Below are 24,567 nucleotides of genomic sequence, written 5' to 3'. Positions count from 1 at the left end.
CGCTAATTGGAACAGAACATAGTTTACATGAGGTGCCAGGAAAGTAATAAATACAAAGCCGGCACATTATCCCCACCTGGGAAGTCTTTAGACAAGACTTCTGACACTACATTACTCTCTGTATATTCTCAGTGTGGTGGGACTCTTACGGGTACATATTCAGTACTTTTAGTTAGTGGACATAACTCTATCCCCTTTTCACCTCCAGAACATAGATCTTACACAGTTCTATAATGATAGATTGCAAACATTCCCCTTTCCTTCTGGAGAAGAGAATGTAATGTGCCTTTGGGGAACACAACTGGACTTTAACGCAGTTGCTGTGTCTTTAAACGTACATTTGCACAGTTTGTACCTTTAGTGACAATAATGCACCTGTATGGTACTTATTTTGTTCTGAGAGTGTAAAGTGTGTTGTCCTGAATAACAGTGTCTTCCAAATACCACAAAATGAAATGGTAATTAAGGGAGGGAGGGCCATTCATATTATCGCCTGCTCTGTATTAACCCTATCAAACGACAATAGCTACAGCTTTTTTTAGTTAGTTTTCTGGTAACCGCCAACACACTGTCAGCACGGTGGCTTAGTGGTGAGCACGTTCGCCTCCCAGTGCTGGGATCCTGGGTTCAAGTCCCATCTGGGTGGAGTTTCCATGTTCTCCCTGTGTCTACGTGGGTTTCCTCCCACAGTCCAAAAACATGGAGGGTAGGTGAATTGGCTTCTCTAATAACTGTCCTGGTGTACGAGTGTGTATGTGAATGAATGTCTGTATGTGTGAGTGAATGTGTGAGTGCCCAGATATGGATCGGCGCTCTGTCCTGGGTGAAGCCCTAGTGCCCGATGCAGTCCTCCAGGTGGACGGTCGTTCCTGGTCGAGAGTACGCTGTGTGCGTTTGGCTGCCGCTTCTCGCCAGTGTGTGTGTGGATTGAGTGTTCTGAGCGTTCTGAGCAGTGTGGATTGGGTGTCTAGAAAGGCGCTATATACGTGTAAAGATACATACATACACACACTGTCTGTTGCTGGGTTCTCTTGCCTGACCCGTGGAAGCTATTTTCGAAGGACAATTTTGCCCGTTCTTTACCATGACCCTACTAACCTCTGTGTTTTTATTTGTTCCCTTTGTCTGGTTTTCTTTCTCCTGTCTCTCTCATGCTCTGAGATGTCCTGCTGCTCTCCAGGTGTTGCCCTGATCCAGCCCCTGTGTCCTGTACAAGATCCTGGCCTTGTCTCCTCTACACTATCATGTTTGGCCATGCTGTTTTATCTCAAATTAACTCTGCACCTACTTTTAACTCTCACAGGATCACTGACCACCTCCTCCTTCATCAGAGTCTTACATCACTAATATACTACATTCACATTACTATAACCCCTTCATCTGTCATCACCTCACTTTTACTTCTGTTCTGTTCTCTGTTGTGTCTCCGGTGTCGACCCGAGGAGGATGGGTTGAGTCTTGGTTCCTTCCTTATGCGCTGAGGGAGATTTTGTTTGCCACTGTTGCCCCTGGCTCGCTCATAGGAGGCTTGGACCCGGATCTCTGTAAAACTGCTTTGTGACGACTTTTTGTTGTGAAAAGCGCAATATAAATAAAATATGATTGATTGATTGATTTTACCCCTCTACACAGAACAGCTGTGCTCTTGGACACCCTGGTTACAGCTGTTAGTGACATCACAAGACACTCATGATCTCCCACTGATAAGGCCAACGCTTGACCACTCAGGACGTAATCTAATAGTGAATCTAAAGCAAGGCCAGTAGTGTTTCTCATTAGACTCAACAGTCTGTGAAGTGATGTAGAACACAACGGATAATTTACCTGTTCAAGGATCTTGTTTGAAATTGTGTGTGTGTGTGTGCCATGCTTATATCACATTGTGGGGACCTGCTCTTCCTGGCAGGGGCATCAGCTGGCCCCTATAATGTAAAGCATTACATTTTTATAATTTCCTTTTAAGACGTTTTAAAGTTAGCGTCAGGGTTAAAGTAGTAGTGCGTATGGAATGCTAATGGTAAGTCTCCACAAAATTAATGGAAGTATAGGTAATGTCCCCTTAATTCAAAGACACAGGATTGTGTGTGTGTGTGTGTGTGTGCGTTTACCTTTGCAGGCTCGTCTGTGACTGATGGCCTTTGTCATGTCTCTGTAGTAGCCCTCTTTGCAGTAGTGGCAGTGGCGTCCGGCCGTGTTGTGTCTACAGTTGAGACACACTCCTCCGCTCCGGCGTCCCGACAGTTTATACAGCTCCATGTTGAAGCGACAGCGGCGAGCGTGAAGGTTACACTGACAAGCTGAAAGAGAAGAGACCGAGAAAGGCAAGGGTTCAACTCTAGAGCACGATCTGTTCACAGATACAGAGATCCTTATGAGAATGGGTTCCTTATTCAGAGATAATAATAATAATAAGGATTCATACTAACACTAATCCTTACAGTAAACATACATCTACACGTAACCCTAAGCAAAAAACTTCACAATAACATTTACCTAAACCCAAACACTAAGCCAAACCCGAAGCTAAAAATGATTACGTGTCTGAGACTGTGAATAACTTTCTAGTGTGCAACCTGCCCAAATAAGGAAGCAGAGCTATGCTGTTTACTCTTTAGGAAAAAAAATAATAAAAACCTGAACAGCATTGAAAAACGTATCCTGTAGTAAACAAACATGCTTCTAATCTCAGCTCTAAGATCTTTCCTGAGTGAAAAACCCACACTCTCTGTCTGTATTTACCTGTTGAATTGTTATTGATTTTATTTGGCCTCATGTTATCCAATGAATGATCCATGTTTCGTAACTTAAACATAATTTTAATGAATCATCTCAAGGCCACACAGTAAAGGGGTTGTCTGGTGTTAAACGCGGCGGCTCATGGCACGGGCCCAGGGCTTAGAACACTCACGTCTGTATAGCAACAGACTTTAGAGAAAATACGTTTGCACTGTAGGGATGCGGAGCCGTTTCCTCCCGTCTCTACACATCTCCAGCTCAGAGGGGGAGAGCAGGAGCGAGGGATGGGAACAGAGGGGAAGTCTGAGTAGTGCCCTGAGAAAGCGGTGTTATTTTAATGACGTCATTGGATCTCAGGCCTCTGTCCACACCAGAGATTCATTAAAAGACAATAGCTTTATAAAAGCAGTTGGCTAGGAGATGGAAAGATTCTCTCTCTCTCTCTCTCCCTTTCTCTCTCTTTCTCGCTCTCTCTGTCTCTCTCTCTCTCTCTCTTTCTCTCTCTCTCTCTCTTTCTTTCCCTTTCTCTCTCTTTCTCGCTCTCTCTCTCTCTCTCCCTTTCTCTCTCTTTCTCGCTCTCTCTGTCTCTCTCTCTCTCTCTCTTTCTTTCCCTCTCTCTCTGTGTCTGTCTACCTTTCTCTCTCTCTCTCTGTGTGTCTACCTCTCTCTCTCTCTCTCTCTCTGTGTCTACCTCTCTCTCTCTCTCTCTCTCTCTCTCTCTGTGTCTACCTCTCTCTCTCTCTCTCTCTCTCTCTCTCTCTGTGTGTCTACCTTTCTCTCTCTCTCTCTCTCTCTCTCTCTCTCTCTCTCTCTCTCTCTCTCTCTCTCTCTCTCTCTCTCTCACATATGTACACTCACCTGCTAAAGTTTTTTTTTTTTGCCTGGCCTCTGACATCAACCGTGAAATTGAGCTGCTCCGCCTATAGATCCGAACTCTTTATGGCAGCTATAATTTTCTCCACTAAAGTATTGAGTATTCACAGAGGAAAACTCTTGCTATTTAATGCCACTAACCAGAGCTTAATCCTGGCAGCAGTGTTTTCTTATGATCTGTAAGCGGCTCCCTCACAGTTCCTCAGCACTGATAACTTTCATAGTGGTTAGGAGCCATTCAGAGCAGATATTTAATATGTCTCAAGATTAATAACTGCAGTTCTGAAGGCTTAACCCTTTAATGCCCTGGCTTATTATTCAGCGATTACACTGAAGCCTTGGCAGTGAGGGTTAAAACACCTGGACCCACCTGGAAATATAAAGCATTAAGGGGCTTTTGTGTGTGTGTGTGTGTTTTATGCTTATAGTATATGTTTTTATTTGATTTATGGACTTTTCTGGAATGTAATCAGTGTCTTGATTTGTGTATTAATCTAAGGAATTAATTCACAGTGCAGCAAAGTTTTCTGATGTGTTCATCTCTCTACACACATCTTAAATTCACTTTTATTTGGTACAACTTCCTAAAGGTTTGTCAAACACTACCAGGTTAAACAGAATGATTTTAAGTTTCTGTGACAGTATTGGTTTGGTTCTAATCACAACAGTGATGCCATAGCTTAGTGAGTATAAGAGGAAGAGTCTGCTGTTTTAAGCTGAAAGAGTTAGAGATGAGCAGGAATATCTGGCACACACCTCCCCTCCACACAGCAGATAAACTAAACAACAGAATGTTACACTGAGCCGTGTAACATATGCATCTCTCTCTCTCTCTCTCTCTCTCTTCTCTCTCTCTCTCTTCGCTCTCTCTTTCTCCTGTCTCTCTCTGTTCTCTCTCTCTCTGCTCTCTCTCTCTCTCTCTTTCTCTCTCTTCTCTCTCTCTCTTCTGTCTCTCTCTGTTCTCTCTCTCTCTCTCTCTTTCTCTCTCTCTCTCTCTCTCTCTCTCTCTTCTCTCTCTCTTCTGTCTCTCTCTTCTCTCTCTCTCTCTCTTCGCTCTCTTTCTCTCTTCTCTCTCTCTCTTCTGTCTCTCTCTGTTCTCTCTCTCTCCGCTCTCTGCTCTCTCTCTCTCTCTCTCTCTCTCTCTCTCTCTCTCTTCTCTCTCTTTCTCTCTTCTCTCTCTCTCTTCTGTCTCTCTCTGTTCTCTCTCTCTCTGCTCTCTCTCTCTCTCTCTCTCTTCTGTCTCTCTCTTCTCTCTCTCTCTCTCTTCGCTCTCTTTCTCTCTTCTCTCTCTCTCTTCTGTCTCTCTCTGTTCTCTCTCTCTCCGCTCTCTGCTCTCTCTCTCTCTCTCTCTCTCTCTCTCTCTCTCTCTTTCTCTCTTCTCTCTCTCTCTTCTGTCTCTCTCTGTTCTCTCTCTCTCTGCTCTCTCTCTCTCTCTCTCTCTCTCTCTCTCTCTCTCTCTCTCTCTCTCTCTCTCTCTCTCAGTGGTACATAGTGCTGGGACAGTAAGCATATGGCCGGTGAGTTTTATTTATATTGTTATCAGGATGGAACATGACACTTACAGGGGCAGTATTTCAGAACTAATAAAATAGAAATCAGAGTGTATTGTGAGGCTGTGTAATGCTTTAGAAGATCTGACTGAGGCCTGTCGGTGGTCTGTAAAAGAATACACGTTGAAAGCCCCCTGTGTTTTGAATAACTGTGTTTTGTTTTGTTTTCAGATTGTTCGTCTTTCTGCTTCACTGATTATTTACAATGTTGTCTTTCGCTCAGCATAACCAAACCCTGTGTGTGTGTGTATGTGTGCAGGTGCGCAGGAGAAAGGCCCTCATCATGGCTCATTCTTTTTTAATCTCTCCATCTGTGGCCTTGTTGGCTTTGAGGTTACTGCTCCAAGATGAAACCCATGGACAAAAAGAAAAACTACACGGAAACACCATTCAGCCCATATAACACACACACACACACACACCCACACCCTCACACACACACTGCTGCAGCTTGACTCACACCTGCCCCAGCGGTTACTCACCACGTACGGGTGCTCGCACACACACACACATGCACACACAAACAGGAAGGAGGTGTTAGGCAGCTGTCAACTTTTTTATCCCCCCCACATTTCAAACACTTGGCCCACTCAGCACGTTCACAACATACCAAAGCCAGGCTTTGAATCTCTTTCTCTCTCTCTCTCTCTCTCTCTCTCTCTCTCTCTCTCTCTCTCTCATTCCTTCCTACTTTCAAAGGGATGCTCTGGGAGAAGGTCATTTTAAGGAATAAGGAAATGGCCAAGTAAATACTTAACAATGTAGACTATTATACACAGGTTAATAACGTATCAACACACCATGTTATTAATGCAATTAATGCAGTGGATGCTTCTAGCTGTAGCCCCAGCCTGGAGCCCAGCTGCTCGTTCGCTGTTGCTTTGACTCTGCACCTCTGGCCCTCTACAGCTTTCAAGCATCTGTTTCCATTGTTGTTTTTTAGTGAAGTTATTAATCAACACATTCACGGTTACAGACAGATTACAGCTTCAGTTCTTCTAGCTTCACTTATTGCACAAGGCCATCTTTAAAGTTACTGTTATTACATGTAATTACAGCATTAAAAATGAGCTTGATACAAGTGTATTACCAGGAGCTGCACTGCTATAACCCATCTGTTAATGTGAATGAGTCGGTTGCTATATTGTTGCTGCATATATTGCTACATTGTGAATACACACTTAGAATACAGTAGGTGCCATTGTTCCAGATACTAAATAGACACTGTTTCTCTGTGAATTAGCCTCGATTTACTATGTGTAAATCTGTGTGCCTGTCCTTGGCCTTTCATAATAAGGGCTGGTTTGACTCTCCCACACCTCACACTGCTGTGGCCTTTATCACTGTCCTAATTGTCCCTCAGCTCTGATGCCCACTGCTCTGATAAGCTGTATTTAGACCAGCAGAAAGAGAACAAGCCTCAGTATATCAAAAACTGTCTTTGGAAACTATAGCTTTGAGAGAAACTGCCCTGCAGCCATTTTAAAACATTAATTACATCTAATCACGGGGGGTGGAGTTAATACTGTAATCATAGCTCCGCCCACAACAATAACACCCTACTGATACAATGATTCCACCGCTTTTATGTATACTTCATTAGAGGCTATTAATGTACATGGCTACCTCATTTTCTATCCGTGGTTTGCGTGGTTTGTGTAAATAGCCGCCATATTGGGTATCTACTCATTATTCAAACAAGTGAAGAGAAATAAACTTGAGTGTAACATGTTTTCCATTAGATTCCATGGTAAAAATGCTAATATGGCTAACAGCACATAACAGTCTTTTTCTCTTCATTATGCAACACTGTAAGATGCTTTATCCCACTGCTAAGAGGAGGTGGTCTCCTGTGATTGTGAGTGTTGTGAGACTCTCTCCAGCCCTGGGAGAGGAGATGTGAATGTCTTGAATTTGTCTTTCCCATCTACATGCATTAATACTGTGTTCTGAAACCAGGCGATTTGTCCCCAACCATATTATTTTAAATTGGTAAAGAACCTTTAAATTAAGTGACATTGCTTTATAATTTTAGGTTTTTCACACTCACACATCTCTTAAACATATAAGGTTCTTAATGGAATAAGAAGTGTTTCTTCTATGGCATTGCCCCAAGTAGCACCTTTATTTTCAAGAGTGCCTCATTTTACATTTTCAATGTGACAAAGAAATACTGGGACAGTAATATTTTATAGAATATTATAGTAAATGATAGAGAAAAGTGTTCAGAACGGACATCAGAATCCACGAAAGCACATACTGCAGTGTTTACAGTTTAAGTTTAATAAAAACTCAAGCTTTTCATTGTTTTGTTTTTCTGATAATTGCCTGATCCAGTCCCTGACGGCTCTGAAGCAACATCCTGCTTTGACATGGTTTGGCACATGCATCAGGCATCGTCTACAGATGATCTTCTGACAGATCTCAGACGTGCTTTATTGTCTGTTCCCAGCGCAGACAGACAAGAGTCTCTCCCCAGTGTTTGGGCAAAGCAAGGCATTCCTCTGAAATGGCTGTTTATCCCAGATCAATTAACCTCTCACTGCCTGAAGTCCATAATTACAGTCGCCCCATTATGGTCGCGTGGTGAGTGCCAAGTCAAACAAAGCACTCATCTTCTCCAAGCACAATGATGTGAAGGACTGACGTTTCAATGCTCCGTGGATTAGCGCTCATGTCAGAAACACTCTCGCCTGTCCGAGAGCACGCTTTTCCTCCTGGCGCAATGCTTAATAGCGCCGAGATCTGTTTGCTTTCGTCATTTTTTTTGGCTACATCATTGTGATTACTGTAAGCAGTGCTAGTGCCACAAATCTCTCTTTGTGTTTAGGGTTGAGGGATCAGGGAGGGGTTGGGATGGGTGAGTGTGTGTTTGTAGCAGGCCTGCTTTAGTGGGTGAGATATTGTTTGGCTGTGTCTAAGGGTCCCTGTCTGGAGTACACCTCTAAATTTCCCCACTAGCATAAGACTATGGATTTCACGTGTTTATGGGAAATTTAATGAAGCTGGCGCTCTGACACAGGTTTGCATTTTAATATCCTGGACAAAACAAACCCGGGTGAGATGCTAAGTCAAACTAATAAACCCATTAGGTGGAAGGATACGAATTATAAAAAAAAAATCTCCACAACGCTCCATTTGGAAACGCTTGTTTTGAAGCCCACGCAAAGCACTCGTAGGCCTTGCATAACTCAAGAGTAGCGTGTGGGTGAAGTATGAAGAACGTCCATTAAAATGCTGAGAGCACATATTACTTTATCTGCACGTGTTATTTAGTGCTGCCATTGTGCTGCAAAGGCTACTCAACAGTCATTATATTTTAAATAGCATGTGATACTACATCCATTATTCATTTAACATGCATTATTATATTATCATTTTTTGTTATATATTTAAATTTACCCGATCTTTACATGTGTGAAAATCAAGATCAGCCAAAACATTAAAACGACCATTCTACATTCACTCTCCGTTTTATCAGCTCCACTGCCGGTGTAGGTGCACTCGGCACCTCTACATACACTAGCCTATAAACTATAGCTGCTCTACAAACACTGTTAGTGCCCTTTCATCCTGTTCCTCAATAGTCAGGACCCCCGGAGTACCACCAGGGCGCAGGTGTGATTCATGTGGTGGATCATTCTCAGCACTGCATTGACACTGATGTGGTGGGGTTGTGTTAGTGTGTGTTATGCGTGGATCAGATTCAGCAGTGCTGCTGAAGTTTTTAAAGCCCTCAGTGTCACAGCCAATGAGGTAGGTGTGTGTAGTGTTTGAAAACTCCAGCAGCCCACCACCACGTCAGTGGTCACCAGCCCAATAATGCTTGTTCTCTGGTGGCCCTGTGGGGTTTCTGATCATTAAAGAACAGGGTGAAACAATGTATGCGGAGCAACACATGGACTACAGTCTGTAATTGTAGAACTAAAACGTTCAGAGTATGTTTTTAATATAAAATTACATTAGAGATTAATAATCTGACAACAACAAAACTTTCTGTTTTCGCAATCTACAGGCCCCCTAGTGCCGACCAGTTCAGATATTATTGGTCTATTTTTTGCATATTCTTTTCTAAATTTAACTAAAATTACTTGTTAAATATTGCGTTGTGTTGAGCTGATAGTGAGCAATGAGGGGTGAATGGGGTGGAACCCCCTGCTGTTAAACAATGTATGCCCCTCTCCGCTAAGACAGCAATGCTGAGATGAAACCTGCAGCTCAACTGCAACTTTCCTGACACCAAATATCTGTCACAACTGTTGTGTTTAGTCCCAATAAAAACACTTTTAAAAATGCAGAGCTGCTTGGAGACACCATCAGACATATACATTCCATCTGTGTTATTTAAAAAAAACAATATGCATTGTTCAACTGAGAGACCACCCAAATAGGCATTATTGCATTTTATGACTAGTCTGAAAAGGAGTCAAGCGAACAGAGAAACACATCTGGGGTCGGTTTACCAGACAGAGAAAAAACCTAGTCCTGGACTGTATCTTACTTTCAGCTGTCAATCTCCATTCAGCATGCACTATAATAAGGACTAGGCTTAATCCCTGACCCTTAATGATTGATCATCGTCATGTAGAGTATTAACCCCGTGTCAGTGTGGGTTTCCTCCGGGAGCTCCGGTTTCTTCTCATGGTCCAATAAAACACGTTGGTAGGTGAATTGGCGACTTAAACGTGAGTGTGTGAGCGAACATGGGAGTGTGTGTTCCCTCCAGGGTGTGGCTCCACCCACCACAACCCTGAACTGGAGAAGCAGTTACAGACAATGAATGAATAAATGAATGAGCCACATCTGTTTTGCAAAGCATTTGTAAGCGCTTTCTAGAATTCCATCATCTGCACTGCACATAAATCTCCTTTTACTGTAAAACCAGCAGAACTTTCCCATCCTCTCAGTACACCTTCACACTGTCAACATTCCCCTGCATTGAATTTTTGGACAGGACATTTCAAGAGCATCTGTTGCTTCAGGAGAATTACAACAGAGTCTCTTGCAGAATGACATCAACACTATGAATCTTTTTTTCCCCTTTTTTTTCTTTCTTTTTTTTACAAGTTTCCGGAATGCTTTTGAAGGCAAAGAGGTTAAAAATATTGGCTGACTTCTAACTCTGGGCAAATGGATTCACTTGATTATTGTTTCATGCCTTTGGCACGGCATCACCTTGGCATTTCATAAACAAATAAAAGATGAAGGGAACGTGGCACCGATGGACGGAGAGAGAGAGTTAGTTTAGACTTTGATCTGCTCCGGCTTTTAAGAGGAAGCCAGTGATTGAGTGGAGAAGGCAGGACGTAGGACCTAGTAATGGGCTACGCATTGGAAGCAACATTTTACAGGTTGACAGTGAGAATGAAGTGTGGCAGAGTGAGCAACTGTGTTAGCGGAAGGGAGAGAGTCTATTACAAGAAAGTATTTCTGTCTATCACAGTGCTGTCTCATTCCTTGGCTAAATGTTTGCTGACGTCATGTGGATATTAAAAGAGGTTACGAGCCTCTGTGGTAGAAGTTTTTGGATTCCAGTTAAAAATTTGATTTAGGTTTTCTTTCTCCTTTTTTTTTTGTCAGGGTGATAAAGTGTGGTTTGGGGTGCTTTGGGTTGGTGGGGGGGAGCAGGGTGTGCTGTAGCATGGCAGGCAGAATTCAGACTCTAAAATAAACATAAGCAAAGATGTCTTAAAACATAATTAGCTTAATTATCTTAATTAGCTGTGTCATAATGTAATTTTAAACCAGGCATATATTACAGAGTTAGCTTCGTCTCCAGCATCAGATTAGAGTTTTCCTTTCCACCTTAAATGATCAGTATTTACAGCAAACTACAGGATCTCACATTATGGTAGTGTAGCATTTTAAACTGGAACCTGAACAAAGGTTGCAACAACTCATTAGTTTGAACCAGACTTTTTCCAGTGTTCTGTAAAGCTTGTCCACCCTTGCAACAGTTGCCATGAACAAAATTGTGGGTAAAGCAAGCATGGATAGACCAATTAAATGCCTACTCAAACTTGATATGAATAGCCTCCCTTGTGAACAACTGCATTTTGTGCCAGTAATAATTACTTCTGCACTAAACCCTGTTTATATTAGACACAACAATCTTTTCCAGCCTGCTGTGAAAACATACCAAACACAAAGGGGTAAGGGATAAGAGCAAAGCTGTGACTTCTGAGATGTTATCAGATAAGATGGTTAGCTCCGCTAATGCTAGGTGTTACTTTTATAGCCTTCGGGGTCGTTCCTGAGGTAAAAGGCGTCTTCAAAGTTTTGATGATCAGCTCAGAAGTTTCTTTTAACCTTATAATACCTGCTTAGCACCCAGAAGAGTGCATTTTGTGCTGGGAGAAAGGATTAAAGATTAAGAGATAAATAGGGCTAGTGCGTTAGCAAGAAAACAGAATGTTCTAATAAAAAGAAAGTGAAAGGATTGCTTTTTAGCGACATTTTTTAGTGTATAACCATTCACGCAAAGACTCAGAACAATAAGGATTGCGTAGATGAGTAGACAAGCATTTAGTGATTTTCACATAAATGTGTCCTTTAGATTAGCTGATACTACATTTTTTAGCTATCAAGGGGCAGTTCCTGAGGTAAAGGATCTGGAGTTCCGTCTCTTAAATCACTTTTAACCCTCTGTCTATTGCATTTTGCACATTTTTTTATCGATTATATCCACTCTTACCAACAACTACAGTACTAGTACAAAGTTGTAGCTTGTAGTTTGATCGTAGTTAGCCACTAATCCTGTACGCTATGTGACACATAACTTTATTCACTCCAGGTCCAGGGGCAGCTTCTTCCTGGCTGAATCCCACAGTGGCAGTCCTTAGAAGCCCGCTGGCTGCCCAGCCGAGTGCGCCGTGATGTAATGGGGAGGGGGGCTTTCTGTTTTATGAGCACTGCTCTGTGATCTCTTGCCGACACCAATTAGCTGAGCAATCAGACCTCCGTGCTTTTGTGTGAGTAACTGCTCGTAAACGCCACAGTTGCCTAGCGAAAGTTAGGCGCAACGACTCAACAAATACAATTACCCTGAAACCAGACCAAGCTTTATCCCCGTAGATGGGGAAAGACAACCTGGAGAGGTTTTTTTTCTCCCCCTATTTGGTACTAAAAATGGTTGTAAAAGTGTCATTCCTGGACATGTGCGGACAAGCGTAGCTTCTTTTTCCGGTTGCTTACTTTTTTTGCACAGGGTCTTTTTAGCAGAGGATTATCTCATGTCCACAGCCACATATCCATTACTTTGGACTTTCATTGGTTGTGTAAACAAAATTAATCTTTCAAAACCTCAGTGGCCCCCACTGGTGTTAATCACCGTCATTTTTCTCCCAAAGTGTGTGCTCATTTAAAAACAAGTATGATGTGTCATTTTCTCCTTTGCCTTATTTAGTCTAGCTAAAAAAAAAAGCCAAAAATGCTGGTAATCCATCAGAAATCAACGTGAGAAAAATGATTATGTTGTGTTTTTAAGTGAGCATGATCAAACGTAGTGGGCCTTGAAACCCATCATCATTAAGACCGGTGATGTAATATTGGGTTTAATACCAGAGTGAACCATTAACTAGCTCACTTGCTCATTTGTCATGACATTTAATGATTTGAGCGTGGCCCAAAGAGACAGTATAATGCCTCATTGAGTTCAGGCTTGCTGTCATGTGTTTGCAGTTTTCTTGCAAGCGCTGCAGTTGTTGCCTTGTTCTTATGCGACACGCCACTGCAAGAGACTCATATGTGGTGCGTTGAGGTGGAAAATAGACAGTATCTCTGTTGTGCTAAAGCATAACTGCTTAAATGCTGATGTGATTTTCGCAATACCCATGGCCTTGGCTTAACACAATGGGTCTAGACAGTTGTATAATTGTGCAATCATAATGTCCAGATATGCAACCCTCTGCTAAGTCAACACGGCTGGTACGCTTTAGCCAGTTATAACATATTGCGTCCAACAGGTAATGATATATAATAATGGGTCTATCTGAAAGTACATATACTGCAGAGAGTTCTATTAATGTCCCTGGCTATCACAAGGATTCACAGAGGACCTTAATTGTAATTCGTTTTAAACCAAAAGAAACTGTTCCAAATGTTCCCCACACTGCGACCTCTGGTTCTCAAGCCCTTGGAGTCTCTCTGCCTCACTCCAACTCCAACTACTACACAACCAGCACAACCAGAGCTGTAGCACTCATCAACAACAGTGGGCACTTTGCACTTTAAGCTTAAACTAAACTGAACCACCAAAGTCCTCTACTCCTCTACTATACAGACGTATTCATTTTGCAATATTCATATCATTCTGTAATATTCTGTATATAGTAGTTTTTTATAGATATTCTTACCAGCATATATACATGTTCACATTTCCTTATGTCCTCTCCATGGCTCTTTATTACCATTGTTCTTTATTTATTGTATTTGTATTAATTGTATTTGCCTTATTGTAATACGCTTGTCTTGTCTGTTAGTATGTTGTATGTAATGCATATGTGCTCTCATCAAAACAGATTCCTTGTATGTGTAAAATACTTGGCGAATAAAGTGATTCTGATACTACTCCACCATCTCTCACTGGATCTCCTGGGTAGGGTTTCTGAATCAAAAAAGAGGGAAAATAATCCCAATGATCCCTTTACTTCAGAAGGTATCTGATATACCTTTTAGTAACAGCAACTTGCACTCACTTAACTTCATGAGCGGCCAATGTGGGAAAACAGTGGCCTATAAACTTTCCAATTAAAAGCTGCAGCTGTCATATTAGCCACGGTGATATTTCAGGGCTTCTGAGGAGTTTTTGCGAAAATAAACAGTCCCACTCAAGGGTCAACAAGAACTGTCACATAGAGTACATTTCCTGTTAGTTCAGAACATTAATGAAATAAAATACACCTCCACCAGTGCAGGAAAGACTTCTTAGTGCTCAGAGACCACCTTTAGGTTACGTCCAAAAATGGCCTTCAAGTATGTGTACTTGAAGTATCTTCAGAGTCAGAGGAAAATGCAGAAACATACAGAAACTGAGCCGGTATGATCTGGGAAGTGGATCGTTCCCAGCACAGCAGAAGGCTTAACAAAATGTCAGTATCTTCAGAATTAACTGCATTAATTACAGCTTCCTTTCTTTTTTCCACACCTCCAATGTTCACACTTACTGTAAAACGTAGACGTCTCACAATCCAAATATTCTCAAACACCTAGCCCTTCCTCATAAACATCAAGATCTGAACACTGTTCATCTGATGGTGACAGATTTGCTGCTCCAGGTCTTCCACGATGTGTGAATATTTCTACTTCTTTTAATAATTATAACCTCGGATTTAAAACAAAACTATAGTTTCAAGTTTTTTCTATTGACATTCCCATGTGTTCTGAGCAGAGAATCCAAAATATAATCTTCTCAGAAATATCACCTGTCACACAGGTTTTTTAATTGGATATTAAATCAGTGGAGGGTTGTCTCTAACACTTGCATGGCACTGTAATGAAACATGTTTACGCTTTGCCTCGTCCCTGACCTGTTGACGACCTAGAGACAAACTAACAACATTGTAAACTTGGTGTTCTTTGGGAAGACCATGAGAGGTTACATTTTATCTCTGACCAGTCTGTGAGAACCTTCCTTAGAAATTGATTAAACACTTAGAATTGTAACTTTTTACAGAGAGAAAGGCTTTGAAGCTAAGTACAGTTCTGCAAGTATTTAGTTGATGAAATGGTAGCCGTTTGACTCAGGACTTTGAGGTTTTTAATAATTTTCCTAAATGAACAGGTTTTAGTTTCTTAAATACAGAGGAATATGATAACAAAGACCAGAGGCACACAGAGGCTAAATTTGGTCCCTAGTGCTTCAACCAAGAACAAGCGATTACCTGCCAACCATTAGGTGGACACTGTCCAGTCTGAAAGCGAGACTTTATTTCTTTTAGGCTCAGTGTATTTTGAGGCAACATCTGAAAAATGCTCAGTAGAAAATGGTAGCATCTGCTGTAAAATCAACTCGTTAAGGATTGAGTGAGCCCTAAGCGACAGAGGAACTCGAGCCAAACCACAGAAGCTGAGTATCTCCAGCTCCTCCAGCTCTGCTGTGAGATAAAGACATCCCTTAAAGCCCTGGACACTAGATGCTGCAGAATTTGGCATGAATGGATATGCTTCCCCTAGGCTCATAAATCAGTGAGGACCTCAAGGAAAGTGGTGGTGGGGGGTGTAGTTTGGGAGAAGAAGCTCTTCCCTTTCCTGGCCTGCATTCCTGCTGTTCTCCAGCCTGGTGTAAATCAGGCTTGTGGCAGTAAGGCCTCCAGATGTGTGGCCCATCAGCCCCAGTGCTTTACTCCCAGGCCTCAACGTCCAGGACCCCGCTGTCAAATGATCCATGAATAGGAATCTCCCTCATTTTCGCTTGCCCCATAACCCATGCAAAATAGCGCTGGCCTGGGAGGCAGTGGACGTGGCTGAAGACGAAGACTAAGGAATGGAACTTCTCCGTTGCAGGTGTCATCAATCCATAACACCTCCAGCCTCCTTCTCCACCACTGTTGGAGATTTAAAGTCCTTGAAGGGTAGTAAGAAGCCTCATTGATGCTGCTTTATTGGAACGTGACCCTCACAGCTGGGGAGGGCTTCTTTGGTGTGCTTTTACTAGGCGTGAAGTTGACTTGGGTGATTGCAGGGGTTGATTTGATGCAGAGGGCCTTCCATGCTTCACCGGAGTGCTGGATTGCAGTAGGCTTCTCTTCTCCATATTGGAAAGTTAAAAAGACCCACTTTGCTTGTCTTGGCGGCTTTGACCAGAGATAATTCAATTAAAAACATATTGGACTGGCAAGTGGTGGAAAATTGAAAGATATTAGAGTCCTGGGGGCTACAAGGTTCATTTTTTGGGTTGATGCATTAAACTCTGGCTTAAGTTGAAGTGCTGAGTTTCACTGAACTAAGTAGCTTTGAATTCAAACACCTTAATAAGTTATAACTGGAACCACCGAATAATTTATGGGAATGAGTCTACTGTTAGAATCTTTTACTCACGGTTCTCACAGTTCCTCGCTGTTACTGAATGGCTGTTTTCTACATGTGACTCTTCTAGCTTGAGTCTACTGCTGCTTCCCCATGCTTTAAGCAGGATTGCCCCGTGCTTCATATACTAACAAATGTGAGATACTTTCAGGTAAATGCCCCAGGGGACCCCTGTAAAGGCTGTATCTATAAGTTCACCAGTCTACAACCTGTCCACTACTGAAGAAATTGCTCAAAGAACACAGCACAACACAGCTCAGTAACACTGAGAAATATAACTGGATCATCACATTGATTTATCCCTCTTCAGGCTTTAGGAGAATGTGGTTTAGTGTCTATAACAATATTTGCATTTACAGGCACTTAGTAATCAGGTCTTAATCAGATTTGTGCATCTTTTATCTGATTATTCATATAAAATGTGTGGTGTGTTCTCTCTGTATCTGCGTGGGTTTCCTCCGGGTCACTGTCTGTGAGGAGTGTGGTGTGTTCTCTCTGTGTCTGCGTGGGTTTCCTCCAGGTGACTGTCTGTGAGGAGTGTGTGTGTTTTCTCTGTGTCTGCATGGGTTTCCTCCAGATGACTGTCTGTCAGGAGTGTGGTGTGTTCTCCCTGTGTCTGCGTGGGTTTCCTCCGGGTGACTGTCTGTGAGGAGTGTGGTGTGTTCTCCCTGTGTCTGCGTGGGTTTCCTTCAGGTGACTGTCTGTGAGGAATGTGGTGTGTTCTCCCTGTGTCTGCGTGGGTTTCCTCCGGGTGACTGTCTGTGAGGAGTGTGGTGTGTTCTCCCTGTGTCTGCATGGGTTTCCTCCAGGTGACTGTCTGTGAGGAGTGTGGTGTGTTCTCCCTGTGTCTGCATGGGTTTCCTCCAGGTGACTGTCTGTGAGGAGTGTGGTGTGTTCTCTCTGTGCCAGTGTAGGTTTCCTCTGGGTGACTGTATGTGAGGAGTGTGGTGTGTTCTCTCTGTGTCTGTGTAGGTTTCCTCTGGGTGCTCCAGTTTCCTCCCACAGTCCAAAAACACACGTTGGTAGGTGGATTGGTGACTCAAAAGTGTGTGTCTGTGTTGCCCTGTGAAGGACTGGCGCCCCCTCCAGGGTGTATTCCCGCCTTGCACCCAATGATTCCAGGTAGGCTCCTGACCCACCGCAACCCTGAACTGGATAAAAGTTACAGATAATGAATGAATAATGCAAACAGCATTCTCTTGATTTCTGAATAGGGTAAAGTCTAGAAATCTGTTTGAGAGAGCTGCATTTTAGTCCAGTCATCTGATTTCTCAATGTGTGTCTCATACCCTGATTAATTTCCTTGTTCCTGGTCTACGCATACACACAAACGTAACCGAACAGAGCGTAGAACCGTCTCTGACACATCCTTTGAAGTTCTCTCATTGTTCTGCATCTAAAAATCCATTAAGTACCACTCTCTACTCTTAACAGCCCTTACCATGAACACATGACCAGCAGATCGGTCTCTGTCTGTAATGAAGGGACACACACGACGTCCAAGAACAGACGCCAATTTAGAAAAGCTTGTCTCTGTCTCAGCAGTGTAGTAAATGTGGTGAGAAGGGCACTGCTGTGTAATATTAAACATCAAATAAATAAATAAATAAAAAGAGATTTGTAAGTAAAGCAGGTTCATGTTTACAAATAGATGCAAAAGATGTTTATGCCTCATCTTCCTGTGATATTACCGGCTGTTGCAAAGCAGAAGCAGTTTGTAACTAAAAGAAGTGCATGTAAATGTGTTTGGATTACTTTTAATCTTATTTTGTGCAACTATTGGATGGTTGCTGAATCCTTTGGACTTTAATGAGTGTGTGTTTGCTACATGCCATGCCCTGATTTTAAAACTGTTAATGAATAATCAGTGGTGGTGTTTCTTAATGACATTCTGTATTTCAAATAATTTACAAATTGTGATCTCGGCTGATTACAGTTACTATCATTATTCTGAATACATTGTCCAAATATATCCCAATATGTTACAAAAATTACAAAAAAAATTACAGTACATCGTGCATATATCTGCAAAATGATTATGATATGATTTGTTATAATTTATAGTTATTTTACAATCACTATGCGAGCTCCTGTCCTCTGCTGGCAGCCTAGTCTCATGATGAAATCATACATATTTTATTATAAGACCAATATGTTGTCTGGCAAACCAACATAAAACAAAAAATTTGCTTTAAATCTTCCCTGAACATTACCCCAAACCAAACACAAACTTCTAAACCTGACCCTTAAACCTATCTAAGTTCCAAAATATTAGAACATGCACCATATTGAGCAGACTTTAGCCTACGCAGTAGCCTGACTCCAGAAATGTAACTACACGCTGATGTAGACCACAACGATTGTGATTGGTCAGTAGGTGGACGGACATTGTTTAAGTTGAAGAAAAGTAAAGAAACATAAATTTCTCAAACTCATAGTGAGAGATTTCCTCAGACATGGTGTGGGCTTCAGGGATGAATAAAAATTTTGAACAAAGTATAAATACAGACGTCTCCAGGAAAAAAAAATTACTCAAAGAAGAGCGAGACCACACTAGAAAAGTTTTCTTTGTATTAGTTACTTTCCTGGCACCTCATGTAAACTATGCTCTGTCCCAAATACTGACCTACTCCCTAAATAGTGCACTTTAAAGACTGATAAAATTTTATACTACTAGACGTTTGAGATTCAGCCAAATGCAGACACCAATGCAGAAGTATAGACGCTCACAATTTCGTAGGGCTCTTGCGAAGCCTATGGTGTAGACTCTCGAGTCATTGCAAAAGAATAAATTGTACTTAAATGCTATCACCAACATTTAATCCTAAACATAATCTTAAACACAACAGTAAACTCCAAAAAGTTAAAAATGAAAAGTTTTTTGGTTTGGAAACGTTAGCTAAAACTGAACAGTTCATTTTCGTAGGTCTCTTTGGGTACACAAGAGTGTTAGAATGTATTTAGTGAAACAGCACCACCAGTGGATGGGAGCTCTATTAGATAACATAAAATAACTTTAAGCGAAGTGTTGGAATGACAGTGTTTTAGTAGGTATGGTTTTAAGTGCGATTACGTTTAGACGTGATGTCAGGTTGCTCTGTTAATTATAAATTACACTTTAGCCTCAGGAAAAAGGAACAGAAGCATGGCACCCTGTATTCCACGAAGGTCTACAGCACTGTTGCTAGGCTAATAGAGATTAAACACTTAGCCTGGCTGGAGATGTTTTTCTGAGGATCAGCACGTCGGAGCTGGAACGGGCAGAGTTCCAGTGTTCCAGAGTTCCCCACTGATCTGCCACACGCTCCGGCTGCAGCCCAGGCCACAGCGGACACAGGAAGTGACTGAGCTGTAAATTACTAACTCCGGGTGACCATCCATCCTCACTGTGGCGTGTTTATTGTACCTTTTTGCCAAGCTTGTCCCAAGAAAGTCATATATAACCCAGCCATCCCGCCTTTTGATATGAATCTTCTCCCTGACAGACGAATGAGGGAAAGGCATGTTTCCCACTGACATTTCAAAGGATATTTCAGTAACACTAATTCATGGCACTAATACAGACAAGGCTAATTGGTAGATAAAAGTGTGGAAAGTGAATGCAGTAAAGGAAAAACGTCATGGATCTAGATTTTCTTTCCCTCCAATTTTCACCACATACGTTTCACAATATTCCCAAACAGCCTTGTAGCTAGGTGGCTTTCAGCAACTGGGCAAGACAGGAAGAGGGTGAGTACTTCCTGCTGCAGGCAAAAAAAAAAGTGTTGTGCCTGGAAACAGGCTGAAGTCAACTACTTCCTTAGTCAATAAGTACACACCATGTTTAGATCGAACCTCCTGATAGGCTCATGTTCACCCTTAGTTACACCTACGTGTCATCACTGTTTCCCTCTTCTATTGGTCCCAGTGAGGTAGCCCTACATGGTTTGAAAAGAAGTGATGGATAAATATAATAAACTACAAACTAACATACACTGTCTGTCCAAATGTTTGTAGACAGCCCTCGTAAAATGTATATTCATAAAGACTGAATTAATCTACTTTAATGTTCAGCCATTACTTACACCAGTGTTTAACTGCACAAACAGATTGTACAGTCACCATAGAAACACATTTCCAACAGAACGAGACGCCCTAGTGCAGCCACATGTAGCCTCCGTACCCAGTGTCAGCTACAGTGGTATAGAGTGGTACAGTGGTAAGTGCTGGGGAATTATCTAACTGTGTGCACTGACAGGTGAAGTGAATGCCCTGATCATCTTGTTATAGTGGTGCTGTGTTCATTTCCTTAATGAAAACAATGGCAAAAAATATTCAACGACACCTGTTTTTCACAGTGGAAACAACACAAGAACTAATACAAATAAATATTTGAAAATGAGAACTATTACAAAATGTTTTACAATTTTCATAAACGAATAAACACCACACAGCACTGTAAAAATAAATGGACCCCTGATTCAATTTCTGATCTGAAAACAGAAAATTGCTAAGAAATTAAAACAGGAAAGTGCTCCGTCTGGTAGCAAGGTTGTCAGGGAAACAAGACGTTTACTTTTCCTTTTCCCCTCTGCTCTGGAACCATACACAGCAGAAAGAAGGCATTAAAGTATCTGCTACTGTTTTGGTATAAAATGGCTTGAGTTGAAAGAAAAAAAGCACTTTCTTCCTTACATTCTTTTGACATGGGGCTTATATCACAGTGAAATGTACAAAATTGTTTTCAGAGTCTGATTCCAAATCCATTCCGCTGAGGATTTCCATTCCTAGTGAGAGCAAAGTCTAAAAAAGAATTTAGTGAAGAGCAGTTGAAACCGAAAGAATCAAACCACCGAGCAGCTAGGTGAAATTCACTATGAATGATATAATGATGTATAGAGCTGAAAGTCTTGGAGTCGACCCAGTCTCGGTTTAAGGTGTTTAAATATAATAAATATAATGTAACAGCAGTAAGGTAAAATAACAAAACAATAATAATAATAAATAAAAACAACAACAATAATCATTCATTATCTGTAACCCTTATTCAGTTCAGGGCGCAAGGCAGGAATACACCCTGGAGGGGGCACCAGTCCTTCAAAGGGCAACACAGACACACACACGCACACACTTTTGAGTCACCAATCCACCTACCAACGTGTGTTTTTGGACTGTGGGAGGAAACAGGAGCACCCAGAGGAAACCCACGCAGACACAGAGAGAACACACCACACTCCTCACAGACAGTCACCCGGAGGAAACCCACGCAGACACAGAGAGAACACACCACACTCCTCACAGACAGTCACCCGGAGGAAACCCACGCAGACACAGAGAGAACACACCACACTCCTCACAGACAGTCACCCGGAGGAAACCCACGCAGACACAGGGAGAACACACCACACTCCTCACAGACAGTCACAAGAGGAAACCCACACAGACACAGAGAGAACACACCACACTCCTCACAGACAGTCACCCGGAGGAAACCCACACAGACACAGAGAGAACACACCACACTCCTCACAGACAGTCACCCGGAGGAAACCCACACAGACACAGGGAGAACACACCACACTCCACCCAGACAGTCACCCGGAGGAAACCCACACAGACACAGGGAGAACACACCACACTCCTCACAGACAGTCACCCGGAGTGGGAATTGAACCCACAACCTCCAGGCCCCTGGAGCTGTGTGACTGCGAGACTAACCTACTGCGCCCCCAACAACAACAATAATAAATAATTAAAAAATCATTATAATATTTAGCTAAATATGAAAAAAATCCTTATTGACAAAAACTAGACTGAAATCTAAGTCTAACATTAATTAAATTACTAAAATGAGACTAAAATGAACACATAGTTTAGTCAAAAGACCAAGTCTAAAACTAAATCACTTGTCAAAGAGCTCAGATCCTTACGCTTGACCACTTTTTCTGCTTCCAACATCACCTTGAACAGACTCATCACTTGCTGCTTAATATACTCCACTCCTTGACAGGTGTCATTGTAACAGTATACTCCGCTGTATACACTTCACCTCTGAAGTGGTGTGGTTTTACCTTGTGGCTGATCTGGGCACAGTGTAACAAACTGAATAAAATCATCATATAAACCAACAAAACCCTTCCTTTAAGAGCCAGCTGCACTTTAAAAGCCATAAAGGCCTTCAGCTGCAGTAATTAACTTTCACACAGCACTGGTGTCAGACCTGTTAACTTTATGAGTTTGATTTACTATGTCTTCCTCTGGGGGAGGGGAGATAAGAATCCCTGGTCCTGCAGTTTTATTGATTGTTGTTCTTATGGTTCAAACTCAGAAACTGAGGTCACAGTGGCTGAGGAGTCTTAAATCGGACAGGAATTCCCTGAGATTCAGAGACACACACTACATCACCAAAAGTATTTGGACACCTGCGCATCCAACAAAATGAAGGGTGTAAATAAGGCGCTTGTCCCACCCTTTGCTACAGTAACAGCTGCGATATATTTAATGTACTAAATCATAAAATGACCAGAGTGTGTCATCAGAGAAATAATGAAACATGCTTGTTAAAGTTGAAGTACTGGCATCTGTGACAGCACTGCTGCAGCCAGTAAATTCTTCCTTGAGGAGTGTTCTTTCCGGAGCGGAACTCTATTGGTGTTTCAGCCTGGGACCCCGCCAGCTGCCCTTTCACCGTAAAGTTACCACAGGTTGCCAGGTATGACACACAAGCAAGTGATCAGAGATGGCGTTAGATTCTAAATTTCCATGACACCAGACAGAGTGAAATGAGAGGAAATGCTGGGGATGTATTTGAAAGATGGCAACAGCTTAGAGCCCAGCAAAACTACAAGACAGATCCAGAATTAGCTAATTTTCTATTGAAAAAGTTACAGCAATTAATAACTCTGTGGTTTGAGTATTTTTAACAAAACCCTGAGGAATAATATTTCAAAAGGTAACTTCAGCCTTGCATAGTCTCCCATTTATAGTGGAACTACACCTTCAAATACAAACATAGTAAATAAGAAGACTTCCTTTTTCCTTCTAAAAGGTTCTATAGGGTGGAAGGGAAAAATCAAAAAGAAAGACAACATCCACATTTTTTAAGGTGGAACGTTTAAGGTGGAAATGCAAAGTCAAATATGAAACTAGTAAAGACAGGAAAAAGGGCAGCGACTCATTCACTCTTTGCCTTTCTCTAGTGCAAGTAAATGTTGTAGTGAAATGATGAACACACTTCTGTGTAAACACAGAATTTTGACTTGTATTGTGCTCATTCATTTGGGTTCAGTTTTCCTCAAATTGGCAACCTGCATGAGCTTCACATGTGGGGAGGAGGAGAGGGCAGACAACTCTCTCCAAATGCAGAGTGTGATATCCATTTTAAACGCTTGCTGTTTGCGTTACAGATTGCTCCTTTAAAGTAGATGAAGGTTCATTATTGTAAGTAAATTCTGGAGAGCTTTATAACCCTCTAGCCAACATCTTACACTGGATATGATGACATTGTTAATGCCTGTCTGTGGAGAAGATACAAACACCTGCATCCACTATGAGTGAAGGTTAAAGTAGCTGAAGAATTCTGGGATTAATGCAGTTGTAGTCTGTTGTATCACAGTGTGGAAGACTGTGCTAACTTACTGTGTCCTAATGAAACTTCCAACATTAGCTGATCTATGCCTCAGTGGTCCATTGTGGGCTGTTCCGATTTCCATCTGTGTGTGTGTGTGTGTGTGTGTGTGTATGAAGGGCTATCCTGTGGAAATGGAGCTCAACATCTACACAAATAGACCAATGTACATATGTCATGATAGCTGCTGTGGAACAAGGACCACTGACAATACTCCTCCTCAGTGGACCCTAAAACAAACAATGGAACATTGCACAAAGACAGTGTGCAAGCATTAATACTCACTTAGGTCAAAGCACACATTCTGAACCATTCAGAGCTGACATAAGATATTGGAACACTGTTGTAAGGATTTGATTGCATTTGCAAAAATATCGGGTATTGGTGCTGGATGATTATTTCTGGATCAGAAGGTATAATCACAAAGGTATTAGATGGAAATTTACAACTCCAGAGAACCGCATTCCACCGTTCCACCCTTACAAATATATATTTCAATTTCCTTATATTAAGTAGAATTTTTAAAAGTATATTAAAATATACATTATGTAGTAAGTGTACTTGTAAGTGTACTATATCAATACTCTGTGGGACTAAACTGAATAACTTTTTGTATCATTTAAATATACTTTACGTCTAAGAGCAGTACACTTTGAGTACACAAATATATCAAAGATTTATTTGTACTGCAACTATACTAAAAATAAACTATTATATACTTATATATTGTATTATAAATTAAGCCTGTCATAATACTTTCAGACCCAACCTGGTATC

General features: G+C 41.7%; 1 protein-coding gene across 1 annotated transcript in view; it reads right to left on the bottom strand.

Annotated features, from left to right (window-relative positions):
* The window catches only part of ntn1b (netrin 1b), an 87,336-nt gene that overhangs the window by 36,365 nt on the left and 26,404 nt on the right, over positions 1-24,567 (bottom strand). Inside the window, exon 2 of the mRNA XM_066642044.1 lies at positions 2,109-2,297. Coding sequence (XP_066498141.1) covers positions 2,109-2,297 — 189 coding nt within the window. The remainder of the gene's footprint in view (positions 1-2,108; positions 2,298-24,567) is intronic.

This window comes from Hoplias malabaricus, chromosome 13, assembly GCF_029633855.1.
Source record: "Hoplias malabaricus isolate fHopMal1 chromosome 13, fHopMal1.hap1, whole genome shotgun sequence".
In the NCBI taxonomy this organism is placed as follows: Eukaryota; Metazoa; Chordata; class Actinopteri; order Characiformes; family Erythrinidae; genus Hoplias; species Hoplias malabaricus.
Note: the sequence above shows the minus strand (reverse complement) of the source record. Positions and strands in the feature narration are given on the sequence as shown.